Source organism: Rousettus aegyptiacus, unplaced genomic scaffold (genome assembly GCF_014176215.1).
Source record: "Rousettus aegyptiacus isolate mRouAeg1 unplaced genomic scaffold, mRouAeg1.p scaffold_m13_p_17, whole genome shotgun sequence".
Classification (NCBI taxonomy): Eukaryota; Metazoa; Chordata; class Mammalia; order Chiroptera; family Pteropodidae; genus Rousettus; species Rousettus aegyptiacus.
The window spans coordinates 18,430,812-18,451,709 of NW_023416292.1; the positions used below are offsets into that span (position 1 = coordinate 18,430,812).

Here is a 20,898-nt window from a genome sequence, read left to right on the forward strand (position 1 = left end):
TTACACAATCTATGATTCTCCTACAAACGACATCTGCATGTTTAATGTATGCTGATGGGATGCCCCATGCTAACACCTAGCTCAGAGTACGTGCTCAAGGAACGTTTCTTTCTTTCTGATTCCTGTCATCACGAGAAATTCTAATATAGAGGAACCTAAAGCACCTTGTGGCCAGATTAAAACTTAGGCTGGGTTCACGAACACTTTGAACTGTCTCCTAAGTTTGTTATTTTTACATGAACAAATAGTCTTTCATCCGGCATATTGGATTGGAAGTTAAAACGCTGTGTGTTTGGGGGTATCATTTTTCCAGGGTGGGGGCAATCAGATCAGGGAAGCACACTTCAATTCGGCCTATATGAGCTGTGTCTGCGTGGGGTCAGCTCCAGGGTTCACGCGATAAAGGGACGTAAACACAGGCCGACAGCAGTGAGAAAGCTCTCCTTCTTATCTTCTCTAACTGGTCGAATTCTCCAAGATGGCATTAGATGAGTGTCCGCGTAGCATTAACAGAGAAGATACAAAAGGCTTTCTGCCCAGTGGCCAGAGAATATCCTCTGCACGGGCCACATTTGAAATAAATGGAAATAATATAATCAAGCCGAGAGAAAAAAAAAACCTGTCAACCGGAGAGAGAATTTACCAGACAGACAGACATGGTATCAGGCTGACACAGCGCGGGTCTGACACACACAGGAGAAGCCCCAGGTTACCCATGGAAGACACTCAGCACGGCTGAGAGCACCTGCAGAGAAAGGCCAGCAAAAACAGAGGACAGGCATTTGGGGAAAGATGTGCTATCCGAGACTTAACAAAAATTAGACCTGTTAGGAAAAATCAGAACTCTGTTGGACTTCCTTACGCTTACTTTATGGCTTACTATTGTTTCAGTCTGAATTACACGATATTTTCACTACTTAGGCATTCTGAAGGTCTTATTCCAGCCCTTAACAGAAAGCATCTTAGAAAGTGTTTGGTTTTGATTTAACGACAAGAAAAAAATTAGAGGTAGAGAACTATAACTTCATTAAAAGATACATGCAAATACGCTGTTACTTTCTTAAAAACGGTTTCTCTTCCTAACTTCTACAATAACTTTGACAGAAGAATTGTTCATACCTAAGCTGAAAATGATTTCATGAACAATTTAAAGTACATTGAATGGACTTTGCACAAAACCAGACGTCTGACAGAATGGGAGATGAGTGAAGAGCGGCAACCCACTTCCTGAGGTGCGTGGGCCTACCGGCTGCCACACCTCATGCTCTCGATCAGTGTATGCGATGGCTACGTCTGGGAGCTCCCCTAAAACATCGACAGGCTCGCCGAAGATATCAAGTCATTGTCTTTTGGGAAACTAGGAAGAATGATGGAGAATCTAGAAACACATCCTCAGCTCTCCCTTGAATGCAACAGTAGTCACAATAATGACAGCTAACCTTTATTAGGCAATGAAATTTTCTAGACACTATGTTAGAAACGTTTATGTATATCATCTTATCTAATTCTTACAACAATCCTATAAATTGGTTTCTAGTACTATGTCGAAACTCAGGGTCTGGGCACTGAGAGTGATTCGCCCAAGGTCATACATTCAAGCTGAATTTAGAACCAAATAAGGCCGAGTCTGATGTCTGCGATTTTAACCATTATATTTTACTGAAGAAAAGGTGAGTCTGCGTGTTTTTATAAACAAGGCAATTATCACCTCCAATGACAGAATGTCTGTCATCTTTGACTAAAGGACAAAAACAGGCTCTGCAGCAAATGTCTTGCTGTTAGAGCTGCATTGATATGTTGATATAAAATCCAACAAGGTAATTAGAATTGAATTCTAAAGTGTCTTATACATTTCTAGCTATCAGAGAAAGAACTGCAAATTGGAATGTAGCAGTTTCTTTTCTAGTCAGTATATTACAGAAGCTTTCTAATAATTAATTATATGTTTAGGTACCTCGGGGGATGTTATTACAGTGAGAAGTATTTTAAGAAAAAACCTGGCATCATTTTGACAGAAAACGGTTTTCGACTTTTTCTCTTATATTATCCAACTCATACGAATGAAAATATTTTTTTCAAGTTACTGGAAGGAACGTTATGATAGCAAGATTAAATGGATTATAGAAAAGCAAAGAAATTAACTCCAAATAAACAAAAACAGGAAAGGATGGGAGGAGGGGAGCGGGTCAGAGCTCCTCAGGGAAGTCTTTCTTTGTTGTGTAGTCAAGAATCTGGAGTGAGCCAAAAGCTGTAAACTGAATTATGACCAGTTTCAAGGGCAGAGAGGAAGAGTGTGGTAACTTCAAAATAAAAACAGACTCACCTTTAGAAGAGCCAAGGCTACATGAAAGATTATGTTCAAACCCTGAAATTAAAAAAAAAAAGAGAGTCAAACCAACATGGCCACATCTATCACTATTTTATTAAGTATTTTCCAGAGACTTCCACACATCTGTAATAAAATCACTAATTGTTTTCATTTCCCCATACAATAGTAAATAAGCCATGAGATTTTTTTTAAAAAGGTATTTTCCTTCTTTGAGGGGCCTATTGCAAATTATAGGTACCATTTCATTCAAGTTCACATAAAATTATTTTTTTATAATAAATTCTTTTCCTTCAGTCTATTTCTAGATAACTTGCTTGGTCTAAGGCTTGAAAAAGTCAAGTTCCTACATCAAGATGGCGGTGACCCAGAAGTCTCCAAGTGTTTGTCGAAATTCGTAAGTCCTAGTCTACATGTGGGTGAAGTCAAACGGCCAGCAGCAGACAAAACAAAATGAAATAAAACAGAAACAGTGTTGCTGATAACTGGGACAGACTGTGTGAGGCGAGCTGAAGGCACCCACTGGATTTCCACTGCTGTTCTCATCGTTTTGTTGTTCATTTCAGCGCTTGCTTTCTAGTATTTGTACAACTAGAGAAGGTAATTACGAGCCACCTGCTAGACCTGCTTTTCCTTTTGTTCCCCCTGAAAATCGGAGCAATATTTCTTTAGGAACAAGCCAATTAAATAGCCATACTGAAGCTGAATTGTGAACTCTGAAGAGATTCTGAGGTATTAAATTCAAGAGACAGGGAATCTTAAATGCCCAAGATGACAAAATCAGAAATCATCATTCGTGAGAACAAAGATCTTTTATGTATGAGCCAACATGTCCTCTTAAGTCCAGGGTCTATCTGATGTGCCCTCTTCATCTTAGTCACAAATATAATCCATCTGCCTTTTAGATATGGAGCTATGTTAGGCATATTATGAAAGAACTTCTAGTAAACCATTCTTTTCCTGTCTCCAGGATCAGAAGTGAGGATTAAGATGAGGCACCTACTCAGAGTGCATTCCCGTCATGATTTACGAAAGCAACCTTTCCCATGAGCCACCAGAAACATAATGGAATTATGGAAGGGATGGGAGGGATAAGCATAAAATACTTGGTGGAGGTGTTGGGTTTCCTTGATTAATTCTTTAAGAAACCAAAAAGCGGCAGGAACTAAGTACAATGAGGCTCGGAGACAAAAACAAATGGACACGGTTCATCGCAACACCAAGTATAATAATCCTCGACTGGTTTTGATCACTATTTACCAATTAGAAAAAAGAAACAAGACTCCGGTAGATCAAAAATCTTCGGTTACAATTAAGCAATATTTGCATTCCTAACCTGGATTTGCATCCTCACCCACCTGCCGCTGCCCATTGCTGCCAAAACGCGCAGACCAAGAGAAGACAGGCCCGCGGCGCGTCCCCACACGCCCACGACACGACGCAAAGGGCAGGAGGCCACGCCCACAGCCTGAGTGCCCCTCAGCGTGCGCCAGGACCAAATCCCCCGCGTCCCTGGTCACCGCTCAAAATCTAAGTCCCCGTCTCGGTTCCCTGACCCCCGTGATGTTCTGGTCCTTTCTCCGAGCTTTCCCCCACCCTCCTCTCCTTCCCGGACCTTCCCGTGCACAATGTGGAAACACCGCGCCACGCTCGGAGACTCTGCTCTGCTCTCGGCCTCCCTCCCAGGCACCCCTCCTTCCTGCTTCCACGCGAAAGGCGCAATCTCGCCGATTCTCGTAACAACCTGTCTTATAATTCCCATTTTTCAGAAGATTAACTTGAAAAGCCTATTATACATGAATGTAGCAGCAGGCTAGGGTCATTCCCCAAATCACCTCATATGTACTTTAATTATACTAGCCATCCCAAGTTTTAAGGGACTTATTCTTTTCCCTGTGGAACCAGCTAAACCAATTACAGAATCATCATCGAATTATAGTAAGAAATCGTTTTCTTCAATTATCTCAAAGTGAAAGTACTAGAGAACCAGGCTATGAAAAACACAAGAACTTAGAAATTAAAAAAAAAAAAAAAATTAAAGATCTCTAAATAGCCAAAATAGCACTAACGTCAAGAGAAAAAATTATTCAAATTTTTATTTCATATACACTTTGGATTACTTTGGTAATATAATTTTATAGATTACAGGTATCAGAAGGAGCAAAGTAAAATCAAAGTATGTGCTAGATGGGATAAGGGAGAGAGAGCCTGTAGAGACAGCTATGAGATTTAAAACATGAGATCCAAAAGAAAGAGAAGCTATACTGTTAAAAAAAAAAAAAAAAACACTGTAAACTGGTCATCATGATAATCTAGCAGCATTAATGATTACACTGTTTTAAAAATAATGGTCTTAAAAAGGGAGCATAGTGTGTGTTTTAAATAAAAAGTGATTTTTTTAAAGTTTGGGAAGCTCAAGAGATAACTTTCAGTTACCAGAAAGAAAATGTATATATGTAACTCTTTAAACAAGTTCAGAAGAGTAAAGTATTACTTTATCTGCTTGCGTGAAGCTCTAGACATTACATTACTCATAAAAATCAAGAAACGTAAAGATTTCACAAGACTTAAACTAAAGTAGAATAGTGTGGCCAGACTATGCAAAGATACTCTCAGACCTCCGAGTTGTTGAAATGAGGAAAACTTGCTATCCTACCAAGATCTTTATTTTACTACATAATGCATTTTGCTTTCCAAAGAGGAACTTTATTAAAATATTTTTAAATATCCATTTTTTTCCTGTTAAATAAGACATTCTCATTCAGATATGTAATCGGAGGTATCATAAACTAGAGGAAGATCCAGGGCCGGCTTCTGGCCAGTCTAAAGGTGGGCACTGCGAATGGGCTGGATTTAAGGTGACAATGTCGACACCGGCCGTGGTCCTCAGCCCCCAGCCGACAGTAAGTGACCCAGAAGCAAACCACCCTTCACCCTTCTAAGTGCCATGAACCAAATCCCCCACGGCTGCGTTATTGCCCACCCGCTCTTACACGATCCCATCTTTGCCTAATTCAGCTGAAATTTATTTCTTGAAACATGTTTTTAAAAGAAAGAGAAGTTATACATTTTCAAGATGCCTCCTCTTTTCAGAAATAGATAATCTGGAGCAATTTTTTTTTTTTTTTTTTTTTTTGCTACTAGGGCATAAATAAAACTTCCTGATAGGACTCAAAGTGTAGAATGATTTGGATTATTATTAGGAGCAAAAATAATAAGTAAATGTGTTGTTACGGCTACTTTTTTTTATACCACAAGATCTAACTCCAAGTGCAAGATAATAAGAGCCGACATCCGCTGAGTATTTTCTATGTGCCAAGATCTGAATCTGTCATATTGAAAACATGTTCTTTTTCAATCTCATGACAATTACACACAGGAAATTAAGACTTAGAGAAGTCAAAGTAAATTTCGCAAGGTCACACAGCTAGTAACTAGATTTTAACCCGAGCAGTGCAGCTCTATGCCACAAAGCTAGAGAAGATGGCTCAACGAATAAGCGGATGAGTGACCAGATCCCTCTGTCAGGTACTAACATGTCCTCTAATCCCTAAAGAATTAAAGTAATTCCTTCCATTTAAAGACAAGCAATATTGAGAGCGGAGATTAGAAAGATAAGAAATAGGTGACTTCTACCAAAACCAAATTTCACTGTTTGTGTCCATACTGAAGACACTCGAGAAGGCAGCCGGCCGCTGACGGGCTGTGAGGCGACCCGCTCGGCTTGCTGTGGAAAAGAAGGGCCGCCACCTTCCTCCAGAGACGACGGACTGCGACCAGCCTCGCGGGTACGCAGCAGCGATTCCTTAACTGACTGGGAAGCTGCTGTGTCAAAACTTAGTCACAGCCTGGAAAAATCTTCGCTTACAGAACACCCACGAGTAATTGCCCCAAATGAAATAATTGCTCCAAAGTGCAGATCCCCACGCTGCGGGGTGCGCCGCGACGGAGCACCCCACGCTGCACGCGGGAGGCTGCCGGCGGAGCGCTCGCCGGGACGGGACGGAGGCTGTGCGCTCTGGCCGCGACAACGGGCGACCGTGGGCTCAGGGGAGCTGACAGACGCATGAGAAGCTGTCAAAGGCGACATGACAGCACCGAGGACAAACGCTGAAAGCTGAAAGGTAGTGTCAGAAAGTGCCAAGCGTGACTCAGCACCCGGGTCCTCGGGGGTCAAAGAAAAGGGGAAATGAAGAGCAAGTGTGAGTGGAAACCTGAGCGGTGAGGCCGTGAGGGATGATCGGACCAGGAGCGGCCAGCGTGAGCGGGGCCCTTCCTGACCCGTCGACATGCGCCGTGGGACATGCCGCCCCGGGAAGGCGAATGACTCGATGAGAAGCCATCGAGAGCCTATGAATGAATTGAGCGCTTGCTAAGTATGTGATAAATGCTAGCAACAATTATTCGACCCGTGTATTTACTGCCAACTGTATGTGGCACTTTATATATATATATATTTTTTTCACTTAATTCTCTCAACGACTCTACGGCATATGCATCACTGCTACATTACAGAGATGAGGAAACTGAGGCTCAGAGACATCACGCTGTCAGTAAACGGTACAACCAGGTCCAGAGCTTACATCTGTCCGACAAAAAACAAATCCATGCTTCTTTCAGTAGTTTTGTCTCTACTGTACCTTCCGTGAGCCCGTGGCGAGAGACCTGTGATGGATTAACGACGGCCGTGGTTCTTGGACACTCCTCCCATGGAGAGGCGGCGTCTCTGTCCTCCTCCCTCACGTCTGGGCACCCCGTGCTACTTCTTTGACCCACAGAACCTGCTAAAAGTGGAGCTGGGCCGACATCCCAAGCCCAGGCCTTAACAAGACCGACGGCTCCCAGGCCCCAGCTCTGGGAAGTTAGCCACCAGGTAGGAAGAACAATTACACTCACAACCCCATGCTCTAAAAGATTAGACAAAGAGGACAGGGCCTGCAGGACAGGCTGCTACCAGTGAGAGAGGCTACGGGTCACCCACGTGCCAGCTTGGTGAGCGAAGATGTCATTTTGAAAGTAAACCCCCCAGCTCAAGGCGCCCCAGCTGAAGCCACGTGGATCAAAGGTGAACCACACAGCCGAGTCCTTACCCAACTCCCAACTTGTAAAATTGTAAAAATAATTTTTAAAAAACCTTTCATTTTGAAATAATTTCAGATTTAGAAAAACTTGGCAAAAATAGTACCAAGAATTTCTGCACATCCTTCGCCTGGCTTCACCAATAATGTTAACACCTTAATAACCACGGAATGACTAGCAAGGCCAAGAGAGCCATATCTAAATTTTCTTAGATGTCCCACGAATATCCATTTTCTGGTCCAGAACCCATTCCTAGATCATACATTGAATTTGGTTATTATGTCTCCTTGGTTTTTCATCCAGGGCAGTTTTCAGTATTTGTCTTTCATGAACTTAACACCCTTGAAGAGCACTGGCCAGTTATTTTGCAGAACGTCCCTCAGTTGGACTTGTCTGATGGTTCCTTGTGATTAAATTTAGATTATGTATTCTTGGCACAAATACCCCAGAAGCAATGTCGCGTGAGCGCATCATGTCAGCAGGCTACATAACATCGGAATATGTCACTCCGAAAACATTGTTTCGAAGCCACTCGGGTTTGGTGTAGTATGTTATCTGGTAACAGAAGAGGACTCCTTTGGCTTCTTTTTGATAAACTTCTTACCAAAGTGATCTATAAAGTAATGCATTTTTCCACAGAGAGGAGAAAGTAACAGAATTATCATGCAAATATAAAGAAGTAAATACTGGCTGGTCTAAAATAGAGGTCCTATGGCAAGAATATAGTAACAAGTTAGCCTAACAGTATTTTACCTCATTCTGCTTCTCATATTGTAAGCTTTTTAAAAGTCCAACCATTTAGCATGACGAAATAATGGAGTGTGATGAGTAACCAGTCAAATGGAACAGTCTTGGTTGGGGTTTTGCTCTGGATGCCCACCAGAGGGCAGTGTTGCAGCGCCAGAAACCAAGCTGCAGCGCGAGAGGCGGATCTCCGCAGGAGCCTCCCAAACGAATGTCTGCAAGTGCTGAAGCTTTAAAACCCTCCAGGCTGAGTCCTCCCGTCTACCCCTCACTTACTAATATAACATAAAACACAACAAAATTCGGATGAGTCTCGCCTTCCTTTTCCCCCAGGTTTATTATTTATTTTCCATTTTTACTTTCATTTTTTCCTGAGTGGGGAAGAGAATTCAAGAATGGGAAGGGATGAGGAATAAATTTAACCTAAGAATGTACCTGTCTAGTCGTGGGTAATTTTTTTTATCTTCACTTGTCTTGCATTTGTTTTTATAAACGAAGTACTGAATGGACATATTTCTACAAAGCCTGAGTCATTAATTATGAGCGACTCCGGGAAGAAGTCTTGACCATTCATGATGTCTGAATTAAATAAAACTTTCAGAAACAAGGCAGGTAAAATAAAAGAAATAAACTAAATTAGAGATTTTGACAGGTAGTCATCAAACCTGAGGCATTCTGAAGACTGCTTATATACTATTGGCTTAACCTCCCCGCAGAGAGCTTTCTAACAATCCCTTATCCATTCTTCTTTATGATTTGAGTACAACAGAAACACTTGGCTTTCCGGTTTCATAATAAGAACAGATTGAACAGATTTCTAGGGACACAGCGGTCTGGAAGTTCTAGTTCACCAGCAGACGGACCAAGTGAGGCATCAACAGGACCGGGGCAGAAACCTAGACTCATTCGCAGCAGGTGCCCGCACCACGTGGCCGCTCGCAAACGTACATGGAGGCTGAGCACGCGAACAGAAGTGAAGCCGGACAGCCAGCGGCGGAATGAGGGAGAAATTTCTCCAGTTAGAGGCCCGGAGTATAAAGGGTTTTGGTTTGGTTTCTTTGTTTTCTGGATTATCCATTGGACCATATAGTTATTTCCATAAAAAGCACTGAAATCTATTTTCACAAATATTAAAAAAGCAAGAGAGTTAAAAATCCTGGAAAAAAGTTCCCAAAATAGAAATGTACTTTTCTATCCGTCCTAAACATCGGGACGAGCACGTGTCGTAGAGGGGCGTGTCAGTGCTTGCGGACAGGTGACAGCGGAGGGTGTCCCGGCGGCGCACCCGAGGGCAGCGGGCAGGACGCCCGAGGGCCGCCCCCGGGGAGGAGGGCGGCGGGGGCCAGGCTTCTTTCCCCTTCGCTTTGGACTTGGAAAGAAGGTCCTGCCCACTGAATTTTTCTCTGGCCATAATTTTCACTTCTTACTCAAACTCCTGTGTCCACGAGCAGAATTTCTTTTATGCCTGTTTTAATTTCCGTTAGGACCCGAAGCCGTGTGACTGGGCTGGATGACCCCTCGGGTGTGGCCACATCTCCACCCGGGGAGAATGGCGGGCATGGCTCAGGGGACACGCGCATGGGACACGGGCTCACTGTCCCGGCGGATGCGCTCTGTCACACCAGGGGCGGGACTGTCCGTGCTCACATGCCATCGACAGGGGAAACTAACTTCCAGAGAGACGCACTGCAAAAAAAGGAAGAGGAAGTCCGGGAATCGTTCTAGAATTTACACTGAGTTACGGGATCGACTTTGCTTAGTTTTCCATCTTTCAATGCTATAAAATTTAAAAGACAACATAAAGGGAGATAAATGAGTAACAAATTACAATTAAAAGTTATAGCTGAGATGTGAACGGGTTCCAGTTCCGCATCTGGAGGTGACAGTGTGTGGAGGTTCCAGAGCTCGGGCAGTGAAAGGTTGGGGCTTGAATGTCATAAGAAATGAGACGATTCTGGAGACAGACTCTAGACTCCTTGCTCCTGCACCAAGAAGTGCAATTCTGGCGACCGGTGCGTGAGGGCAACTGCGTGGTAAGGAACGCCGGGGTCCTTCCCAGCTGTTTCTGTGCGCTGTGCTCTAAAGCCTTGCCACAGAAAGCACGCTCTGGGGAGGAGGCGCAGGGGTCCCCCGACAGCGACTCAGATGCACAGACGCTGGTTCCGGACCCCAGAACCACCAACTGGGACCTTGACCTGGTGGTTAAACAGGCTCAGCAGGTGGTCTGAACGCACTTGTTCTTTTAGACGTTATGAGTCTATTCTGCCTGGTTACTCAAAATATCTCCTACTTCCCACAAACAGCAGATGGCCCCCTGCGTGCATCGGTGAAAGAATGACAGTAAGTCATGAAGATCAAGCTGTCAGAACTGTTATCTTTTCAAAAATAAGATAGTTTCTTATTTCAAAATTTCTACTTAGCTTTATAATGATGATAGATAATTTATGAGTTCATTTTGAAATATCACTTTCGATGAGGAAATTACCTTTGCTCCAGCCTTGCTGATCGAAAATTGTGAGGAAATATAAAATAGGAATGAGGAACCCTAATTTATAAAAAGTCTTCTGCAAATAGATTTCTAAATAGAGCTTATTAGAAGTATTAGCCTCTCTTTACCCTAACGTGAATCCTAAAATGAAAATCCAACCCAGCAGAGATTTCCAGAAAGGTAAAAATTCAAAGGGAAAATGCAAAATCCCAAATTGTTAAACAAACAAATCTAATAAATAAAAGATCATGAAATAATTAGTATACCTTCGAAACTGATTTCAATCAATAGAGGTGTAGTCACTATAGCTCATGCAGAATTATGTTTTTTGCTACCAAACCCATCACAGATCTTTCCTTTGACTCCAGAACCCCTAAGCACTGTCCCAGAACACAACAGGGGCCGGGGGAGCACGTGCCGTGTAAACACAGCTAGCGGGTAGGCGAGCCCTTTCGTTTTTGACCCAGCAAGTCAATAAGTAATTGATGTTACTCCAAAGGTTATCTCCTTCTTGGAAAAATAAAGCGCCTGGACTATCCTTTTTTAAAGACAGAAAAGAGATTTCATAGACGCAATTTCTATACAAGTTATAGGAGGAAAGTGAAAGGTTAAAAGACAAAAATAAAAAGTAAAGTGATGTAAAAGGTCATACATCATTGATGCTTCCAATTTGTAAGTCTAAATTCCACTAAATCTCTTTTCCAAACAGGAAAATTGTGGGAGAAAAAAACAAAAGATCATGTTTTCAGGAGTTTAAAAGAAAACAATAACAACAACAATTCATCAAAAAGTTTCCTGCAATATATATTTCTCTTCCTCACCCTGTAATCTGTGCACACCGTGCTTGAGAACAGGGGCTGTTGCCCACCGTTGTAGACAGGTATTTTACCTGGGTGAAATCCAGCAATAAGTCTTCTCAAAAGTTTATCTTACAAGTAGCTTTGACTTTCAGTTGCATACATTCATTTTAGGACCAAAGAGTAAATACGGTAAAAAATTAAAATCCATTTAACAAAATGCTCTTGGTTGTAGGTAGGCGCTTTCTTCTGATTTGATCCTCCCACTCCACTCAACCTCATCTTTTCTCACTGAGCTGTCAGACTCCATCAAAGGGCCCCCCAATCCTTAGCCATCCCTTTAACAATGGTGGCTTCTGTTTCTGAAATGTGAATTCATCCACCACCCTTCATCTCCTCTGCTGACATTTCCAACTAACCACCATCATCTCGTAAGGTCCCCTCATCCCCTTCAATGCATTATTGACAGTCACAGCCACCTCTGAACCACTTAAATCAGACCAGGCAAGTCCAAGCTCAAGGTCATCGATGGCTTCTTGCTGCACTTGGGATGAAGCCCCGTGTCCTCCTCAGCATGACCGCCAAGCTCTGGTATTATTAGGTCCACCCGCCTCTTGACCAACTGCTCTCTGCGTTCTAGAAGTTCTGGCTTCCTTTTAGTTCCTCCCACCTGAGGGCCTCACACATGCATTTCCCCCACCCATCACCAGGAATTCTCCTACTCCTTTCTCAGATCTCAGCTCTAAATGTCACTTACTCAGAGAGACCATTCTTGAAACCCTGATCTAAAAAAGGTTTACTTATTATGAAATCTGAGGCAGCGTGTACTTTCCTTTCATAGCATTTATTATAATGCATAATTACAATAATATCTATTAAGCCGATCTCATCTAACGTGACATTTAAGACCATCGTTTCCTTAATAATTTTCTGTCCAGATGATTTATCCACTGATGTTAGTGGGGTATTAGCGTCCCCTATGATTATTGCCTTGCTGTCGACTTCTCCCTGTATAGCCATTAATATTTGCTTTATATATTTAGGTACTAAGTTGGGTGCATAGATTATAATCATGTATGTTTCCATATTTATTTATTATCTGTCTGCCCATTAGCCTGTTAGCTCCACGGAGGCAGAGACAATGTGTGCTCCATTGACCGTGGCATTTGTTAGGCCTGGCTCAGTGTCAGGACATAGTAGGTGTTCAATTTATTAAATAAATGAATGACTGATGAATAAATAAGACTTCCTTTTAGTGAGTATCTCTGTCCCCTAAGTATGGAGTTGATGAGTATTAATTATTATTTTTTTTAGAGACAAAAGACAAAGCCTCACTTTGAAATAATTTGGGAGAACACGCCGCTCCGACCCTGGTGTTCCCGGCATGCTAACTGCGTTAAGTGCTGACAGCAGACAGTCATCCACTTGCCACTCCTTTCTAATTTTTTTGAAAGTAAATTAGTCGTGAGTCCTTTCAGACTCCCATGTAAACCTTTAATAACCTAACTAGTTATATTGCTGACATAACGAAACACATTAACTCATGTATTTTATGAATCATTTCTTCCCCACATGTAAGAAACCACATCAAAGAAAAGGCTAAACAAGGAACTCTAATCTAAAACTTCTGCATACATTATATGTATTCCCTCACTCATAACTCCACAAAAATATGGTCCTGTTAGACAATTTGGCATTGTAGCACATTCTCTCGAATGTAGACTTACTACAAAAGATGAAAGGTGCATGCGCTGGAAGGCAGACTTGTAAAAGCCACAATCCACACGTCAGCATTCTTTGTTTTTAATTAATTTTTTTATTGAGGTATACTTACCATGTAGGTTTCAGGTGTACGACATGATTCACTATTTGTATACGCTGGGAAATGGTCACCACAGTAAGTTGAGTTGTCATCTGTCCCTATACATTGTTACAGAATTTTTTTCTTGTGGTGAGAACTTTTAACATTGACTCTCAGCGGTTCCCGAATATGCAACACGGAATTGTAAACTACAGTGACCATGCTGTCCACGACATCTCATGACTTCTTTATTTGTAACTGGACGTCTGTACCTTTTGCCCACCTTCGCCTGTTTCATCCACATCCCAAACTCCCTTCTCCGGCGATCACCAATCTGTCCTTCGTATGCATGAGCTTGGCGTTTTTGTTTTTTATTTGAAGAGTCCACACAGAAATCACATGGTGTTTTTGTTTCTCTGACTTATTTCACTCAGTACAATGCCCTCAAGGTCCATTCTCGTTGTCCCATTCTTTTTTATGGCTGAGTTGTGTGTGTGTGTTCACATCTTCTTTATCCATCCATCCATCAATGATGCTTAGTTTCTTTCCATATCTCGGCTATTACAAATAACGCTAAAATGAACATGGGAGTGTAGATACTTTTTCAAGTTTCTGGTTTCATTTTTAGATAAATAACCAAAAGTGGAATTGCTAGATCGTGCGGCAACTCTATTTTTTTTGACAAAACTCCATACTGCTTTCCTTGGTGGCTGTACCTTTTATCCATACCCTTGCCAAAGCTTGTTATTTCTTTCTTTCTTGTTTTCTTTTTCTTTTTTTCTTTTTCCTTCCTTCCTTCCTTCCTTCCTTCCTTCCTTCCTTCCTTCCTTCCTTCCTTCCTTCCTTCCTTTCTTTTGCCAGTAGCCATTCTACCAGGTGTGAGGGGACATCTCATCGTAATTTCATGTGCATTTCCCTGATTGTTACTGATGTTGAGCATCTTTTCATGTGCCTGTTGGCCATCTGTATATCTCCTTTGGAAAAATATCTATTCAGGGCCTCTGTCCATTTTTTAATCAAATTGTTTTTCTTGTTTGTTTGTTTTCTTCCTTTCTTTCCTCCTTTCTTTCTTTCTTTTTTTTTTATTGAGTTGTAGGAGTTCTTTATATATTTTGGAGACTAACCTCTTATCGGGCATGTGATTTGCATTCGGCAGGCTGCCTTTTCATTTCATTGACAGGTTTCCTTCTCTGTGCAGAAGCTTTTTTGAGTTTGATATAGTCTCATTTGTCTATTTTTGCTTTTGTTGTCTTCGATTTTGGAGTCAGATTCAAAAAACTCACCGCCGAGCCCAGCGTTTCGGAGCCCACTGTGTGTTTCCCTCCCTCTCCGGCGTGGAGCTCAGCCCCTATCCTGACGGTGCTCATCCAGCTGAATGTCGGTTGGTATTACAACGTAACCATTTTGGTTCCCCCAGAAGGTACTTTTCTAACACATCGGTTCCATCATACCGTTACCCTAGTTTAACCTTCCCATTTATGTAACTGTGCTTCCCGCACCTGTGTAAGCCAAAGCTGAGCTGCAGCATGAGATAAAAAGAAGTGGGAAATGCCGGCCACACCCACGTTCCCACACCCTAACTGAACAAGTATTCGTCCTGTAGCAGACCGCTGGGCTTACGATATAACAAAATCATTATAATAAACCGTTCACATAAATGTAGGATCCTTTAAGGTGGAGCATGTATTTTCACTGTCAAAGAAAGAAATAGGCTTAGTCAAAGTAAGAGTGCCTGGTATCAACCACGAAGAATTTACTGACTATCGAGCCATACTTCTATTTTTAAAAAAGGTATTTGTGAATCTGATTTTTTAAAAGCTTTGATTTTCTGGGGAAAAACAGAAGTTTTAGGTCTTCAAAAAATATTTTAAAGCCTAATATACATGGGATACTATTAATGATCACATATCATTTTCTGACTTAGTGAAAATAAAAATCTGAAGAAGCCCCTCAAATCGTCTGCACTGGAAGAATGCAGATTCATCTTCAATCCCTATTTGGCAACAGCTAAGTCTAAAAGATTCCGTCTTGTTCTTCATCTAAGTCTTCGTGAAATAAAATATATCTGCGTCTGTGTAATCATAACGTGTCCTGCTCAGCACTGCTTTGAAAACAGACTCGACCCAGACATCGGTGCCGAGGAAGTTCAGCTGTTGAAACGCTCGTCTGCTCTCTGTCAGCTGGGCTTTGCTGACGGGCCCGCGGTCACCTCTGAGCTAAACAGCCGTGAAAGAATCAACAGTCCAAGTTTTTACACCCCCAGAATCAACACTAAAAATACAGCAACCACAGAAGCACTGCTGGATATTTTCCTTAAGTTTTGTGTCTCTCTGAACTAATTACCTTGAACTATTGCTTTATTTCCTAGAATTTGTCAGTGTAACAAATTCTAAGAAATGAAAAAGTGCACCACCTCTCCACCCCACTCTTCTTAATCCTCCAGAGGAAGGATGAGGCCCATATTATTTGATAATTACCACATGGGACAGAAATAGTTCCCGAATCGCTCTCTGCTACTGCTGCTGTTGATGATTAAAATGATCAAAAAACATATATCCTTTAGAACAAACACATTTCAATGTATAAGTACAAAAACCTGTTAAATCAGTATTCCTTAAACTTAGAAAATTAAAAAACTCGGGGACCTTCGTTAAACATGCAGATGTCTAGGGTCATGTCCTCAGAGAATCCTGAGTCTAAGACGGGTCTACAGAGTTTGTATGTGTCACAAGCATTCCCCAATCCCCCTTCCCCAAGTTGTTCTTTAAATTGAGATATAATTCAAGTACCATCAATTTCACCCTTTAAAAGTATGCAGTTCAGTGGTTTTGAGGATAGTCATGAGGTTGGACAGCCATCCCCAATCTCTAATTCCAGGACGTTTCATCACTCACCCCAAAAAGAAATCTCACACACATTAGCAGTCGGTCCCCAAGAATGAGAACAGGATCATGCTTCTAGATAGGAGAATAGGCAAAGTAGCAGCTGTCTTCTTAAGGTGACCTGTTTTTCAGAAGCCTGAGATCTTCGTGTACTTCGAGGTTGACTCACGGTATCTGAATATGTTCAGCGCTATTCGCTTCAACCCATAGTCATTTATTTTAAGCTGTTTAGTTTTCAAGTTGAAAGCTTATTAATTACTAGATAAAATGTGCTTCGACTCTAAAAGAGCATTTAAAGTAGAGGCTTTATCAGTACTGTCAGATATCGATCTTTCATCTTTTTACAAAGAGGCATATATTAATATTTATAGATGATCTTTTTAAAAAATTTACATGAAAAGAGTTTTTGAATACTCAGAACACACTAATTTTTCTCTGCATTAAGGATTCTTATGGACAAAATGGAGTCTTGCCTATGTGTCAATTAGCACGAACAAGAGATCTAGAAAGAAGCAGTATGTACCTCCTTCCCTGGGACGCTGGAGAACGACTAGCTCGTGACGACTGAATGCCTGAAGTAAGAAACAACTAGCAGACCGTGACGCAGCCCAAGCTGCAATCCGATGCCAGCGAGGCACTGGAACATGCAGGAAACTGTTCTAGTCAATGGAAAATTTCCTAGCATCACTCCTCAGCAGGGAAAACAAGCAAACAAAAAAAGGAGCAAAATGAGCTATTTTACTAGGACGGGGACAAGAAGCAAAATGTCAAGTGGACGTCTAAAAAAATAAGAGTTTCTGAAAACTCTGATAAGACCATCCAGAAAGCAAGAGACCAGAAGGTCCAATTGTGCCTCTTTTAAACCAGAGTAATCCGCAATTCTAGTGCTGGTCGCTGGGTATTTATTGTGTCTAGATATAATTCAGGGGCCCTGGGTAAAGGATGAAAAGGTCAAGCCACTGTTTGGTTAAAAATGCCAAACGATGGATGCTGATGGTAAAGTACCTGAAAAGGGGAGCGAGAGAAATGCCAGGGGCACCTGCCAGGGGCACCAGAAGACGCCAGGTGAGATCGCTGGACGACAGAGGAGCACCCGGATGGAGGGGCCCCAACTGATGTTAGGAATCGATACGAACTAACCTTTAAGGGACAGTAGGTAATGGGGGCTTCTTAAGAGAAGCAAGTACTATTGGTCTATAGAGACCAATAGTGAGAGACAAAAATAATCAGGCTATCTGCCCATGTAAATTAAAAAACAAAACCGAAAACTAATTCTAAGTTGGCCAACTCAGAAGCTAAAGAAGGTGAAGAGACGAAGTCACTTCGGAGAGGGTGAGAACAAGTGGCAGAAGATACGTAAAGCTTTTAGGACAGTGTGTGGCCCAGAAACACTGTCCGGAAAGGCCTGTCGGTATCCTGTCCTCAAATCTTTGAGCCTTAAGTTAGTCGAAGCATTTCATTCCTATTCTTGTAGCCAGTTACTACCTTTAAAGTTTTCAGAAGGTTTATGTTAGAATTCTTAATCTTCCTTCTATCGGCCCATTCTGATGCCTTTTAAATTCGACGTATTACTTGATAAAGGCGTTAGCTAATGCTACTGTAGTAATCACACTGCATCACACCAACGATGTTTATACCTCAAATTTACAAAATGCTGTATGTCAATTACATCTCAATTTTATAAAATTCAACATATTGCTGTTTGAGGGAGGAAAGTGAGACAAAGAGTAAGAATATTATATAATGAATCTTCTCTTCAGGTAACAGCTTCGGAAAGCTGCCTTGAAAGGGAGATCAGACGTGGTGGTATTTAATAAGAGATTTTAGTACTGTCGTTTTTTGTTTTTGTCTTTTCCATTATCCTAAGAAGAAAGGAGAAGCAGGAAATATAATTTGAAGGGTCTAAGATTTCCTTAAATTTCATGAAATGCCAAGTTACTATATAAAGTGGGATATATTTGATACTCTAAAAACTGAACTATCTGGGAAGGGTCCACCTCGAACGCCAGCTGTCAGTTATCTTGTCAAGTCTAAAAAAATACTGTTTTCCTTAGATCTTTTGAAAGACAGTGGGGAAAAAAAAATGCTTTTGGAGGACTACTTGAATCACCAGTCAAAAGGAAACAGAATGAAACTTCGATTAAGGTCAAAGGCTAAAGTTTTGGTTTTAGCAAAGAAGCATCGCAATGGGGGATGGGCAAAGGTTTGGAAGGTAATAAAGACTCGACAGCGACTTAACCCTCTCAAGAACCTCTGAAATCAGCTAGTTAATTAAAGAAATTGAGAGGAACTAAAAGGCTATATGGGTGGATGGAGCAGAGTGGAGGGTAATATTATTAACAATATTTACTACGTTGCAGGCACAGAGCTAAGCACTTTATAGTCATAATCTCATTCAATCTTTACGTAAACCTGGGAGACAGGTGCTGTGAACCTCATTTATCAGATAAAGAAACTGAGACAGGTCAAGTAATGTGAACAAGGTGATGCAGGAAGGGTTAACTAACAAGCCAGATATCTTAACTCCAATACTAAACTGTCTGTTGCTTCTTCTAGAACTGCTGGATCTTCCCCATCAGGGTAGCTTCTCTTGTTGAAGTGAGGTGTTTCAGCTCTCAGACCCAGCTCTTAGACCTTACCTACATGCAGCTTCAGAGATCAAGTAAATGTCTACAATCACCAAGTGGGTTTCACTTTATTTCATACTCATGAACTCTAACCTGATCCAGGACCTGCCCTCTAAAAACACCAAAACAAAAACCTGCCCTTGACCATGGGAAGACTTTTAAGGAATAAAAACAACTCAAAAGGTGATGTTGAAAATACTCTGGCAAGCTGCTCGGCGGCATGTACCAAACCCCAGCGTACACATGCCCTAACCCGGTAACCCCACCCCGAGACGTATACCTAAGGAAGTGCACACGTGTGTTTACTAAAAGACAAATTCAAGAATGCTCACAGCAACACTATTCATAACAGCCCTAATCTGGAAATGACCCAAATGTCCATCAACAATAGGACAGAAGAATGGATAAACTGTAGTATATTCACACAATGGAACAAACAAACCACACCTATGTGGATAAATCTCATGAACATAACGGTGAATGAAAAAGTTGGACAAAAAAAGTTCATATTGTATGGTTCAAAAACAATCAAAACTAATCTATGGTGTTAAAAGTCAGGACAGCGATTGTCCTTCGGAGGGGTAGTGACTGAAGGGGCAGCAATGGGGAGGAGGTCCGCTGAAAAAGTTTTGAAAAATTACCTTTTCCATCTGAGAATTTCCTGGCCTTCCATTGGTAACTAAACATTAATTCATAACCATCAAGCTTTGAATTGTTTTCTTTAAAAAGAGAATATGACAAAAAATGGATGATTCTATTTAAGACTATGTTACTATTTCTTCTTTTAGAATATTTTATCGCATATGAAAGAATGGTTTTGATATAAATATTTTATTAACTACAAGAAGGAAAGGGGCAAAGAGAAAAAACAGACAAGTAGGAAATAAAAGTTTATCTAAAAATTTCCTTTGCAGAATAATATTCTGACAAAGATGAGTTAGTGGAAAGAACGAGTATTCTGAAACGCTCTACGGTATTCTTTCCAACAAAGTTTATTTTGAAAAACTACTCTGTTAAGGGATGTTTTTTTATTTCCTTGGTTAATACAATGCTGTGATTAAAACCTGCTCCGTGTTTTGGAAAAATATGCAACTTCCTAAAACAACTACAGAGCAGAGGTAACATCTATGACACTTTTATTAATTCTAATGAGCTTTAAGAGCTTTCAAACATTGTGATTATGGATCGCAAGTGATAAGTCTTATAAATTCTTTCTTCTCCACAAACATTGCTAATTTTCTTAGCAACTGATATTAAAAATTCAAGTATCTTCAAGATGCAATTTCCTGAGAAACTGTGAATCTGGGTTCCAGAAGACCCAGGGACAGTGGTCCAACACCAGGAAGAGACAGCTTTAGAAAGCCATCATGCCAGTGGTCACACCATTTCAACTGTGGATAAGGCTTCAGCTCCTCGCTCTGCATTCTTCCTTTAGGCTAAATTTAGATAGAGCTTTTAGAAACTAATTCGTAAGTAAAACAAGTAAGAGAACTAACAGTGTTATGGACCAGGTTCTCTAGCCGTCACACAGTCGGAATTTGAGAACTTATTCTGTGACTCTATGGAAACACGCTACTGATGCTCAGGCCGCCGCCGCCAGCTGGACCCCTGAAGGGCAAACCCGGCTGTGCCCGCATGGGGAGTGGGTGCCGCTGCGGAATACGCTATGCTTTATGCAGCTTACGCATTTTATCCTTTTAAACCTGACGTTTATCATTAAATTTCCAGTTCCTACAGTGATTAAAACAGACTTTTAAGAAATAGAAGACTCTGTGTAAGAGAAGTAATACAGTAATACAAAACCATCTAGATTATGTTAGGCTTATACTTTTGATTGCTCCGGCTTTTAAATTTAAGACAGCTATGTTTTTATATACATTTATATTCTCAATTAAAAAAAAAATTCTTCTCATCCAGAAATTTCCCCGTCACTGCTAAGACTGTCAAACATTTTGACGGTCAGTATATGTGGCATGTATATGTAATCTTGCCTATTTCTTTAAAAGAGTAAATAAATGTAACTATATAAAAAAATTAAAACTATTAAAAAAATACTGTAGATACCTAAGAAACTGTGCAAACTTATTTTTGAAATATTCTACTGTCTAAAAATATAATTATATGATGCAGAAACTTTATCATTTCTTTTTTTAT

At 41.1% G+C, this 20,898-nt stretch overlaps 1 protein-coding gene across 8 annotated transcripts in view; it reads right to left on the reverse strand.

Annotated features, from left to right (window-relative positions):
• The window catches only part of RABGAP1L (RAB GTPase activating protein 1 like), a 376,617-nt gene that overhangs the window by 118,223 nt on the left and 237,496 nt on the right, over positions 1-20,898 (reverse strand). For all 8 annotated transcript variants that reach the window (XM_036234594.1, XM_036234592.1, XM_036234593.1 and 5 more), the window contains one exon: positions 2,324-2,365. In XM_036234594.1, the coding sequence (XP_036090487.1) occupies positions 2,324-2,365 (42 nt within the window). The remainder of the gene's footprint in view (positions 1-2,323; positions 2,366-20,898) is intronic.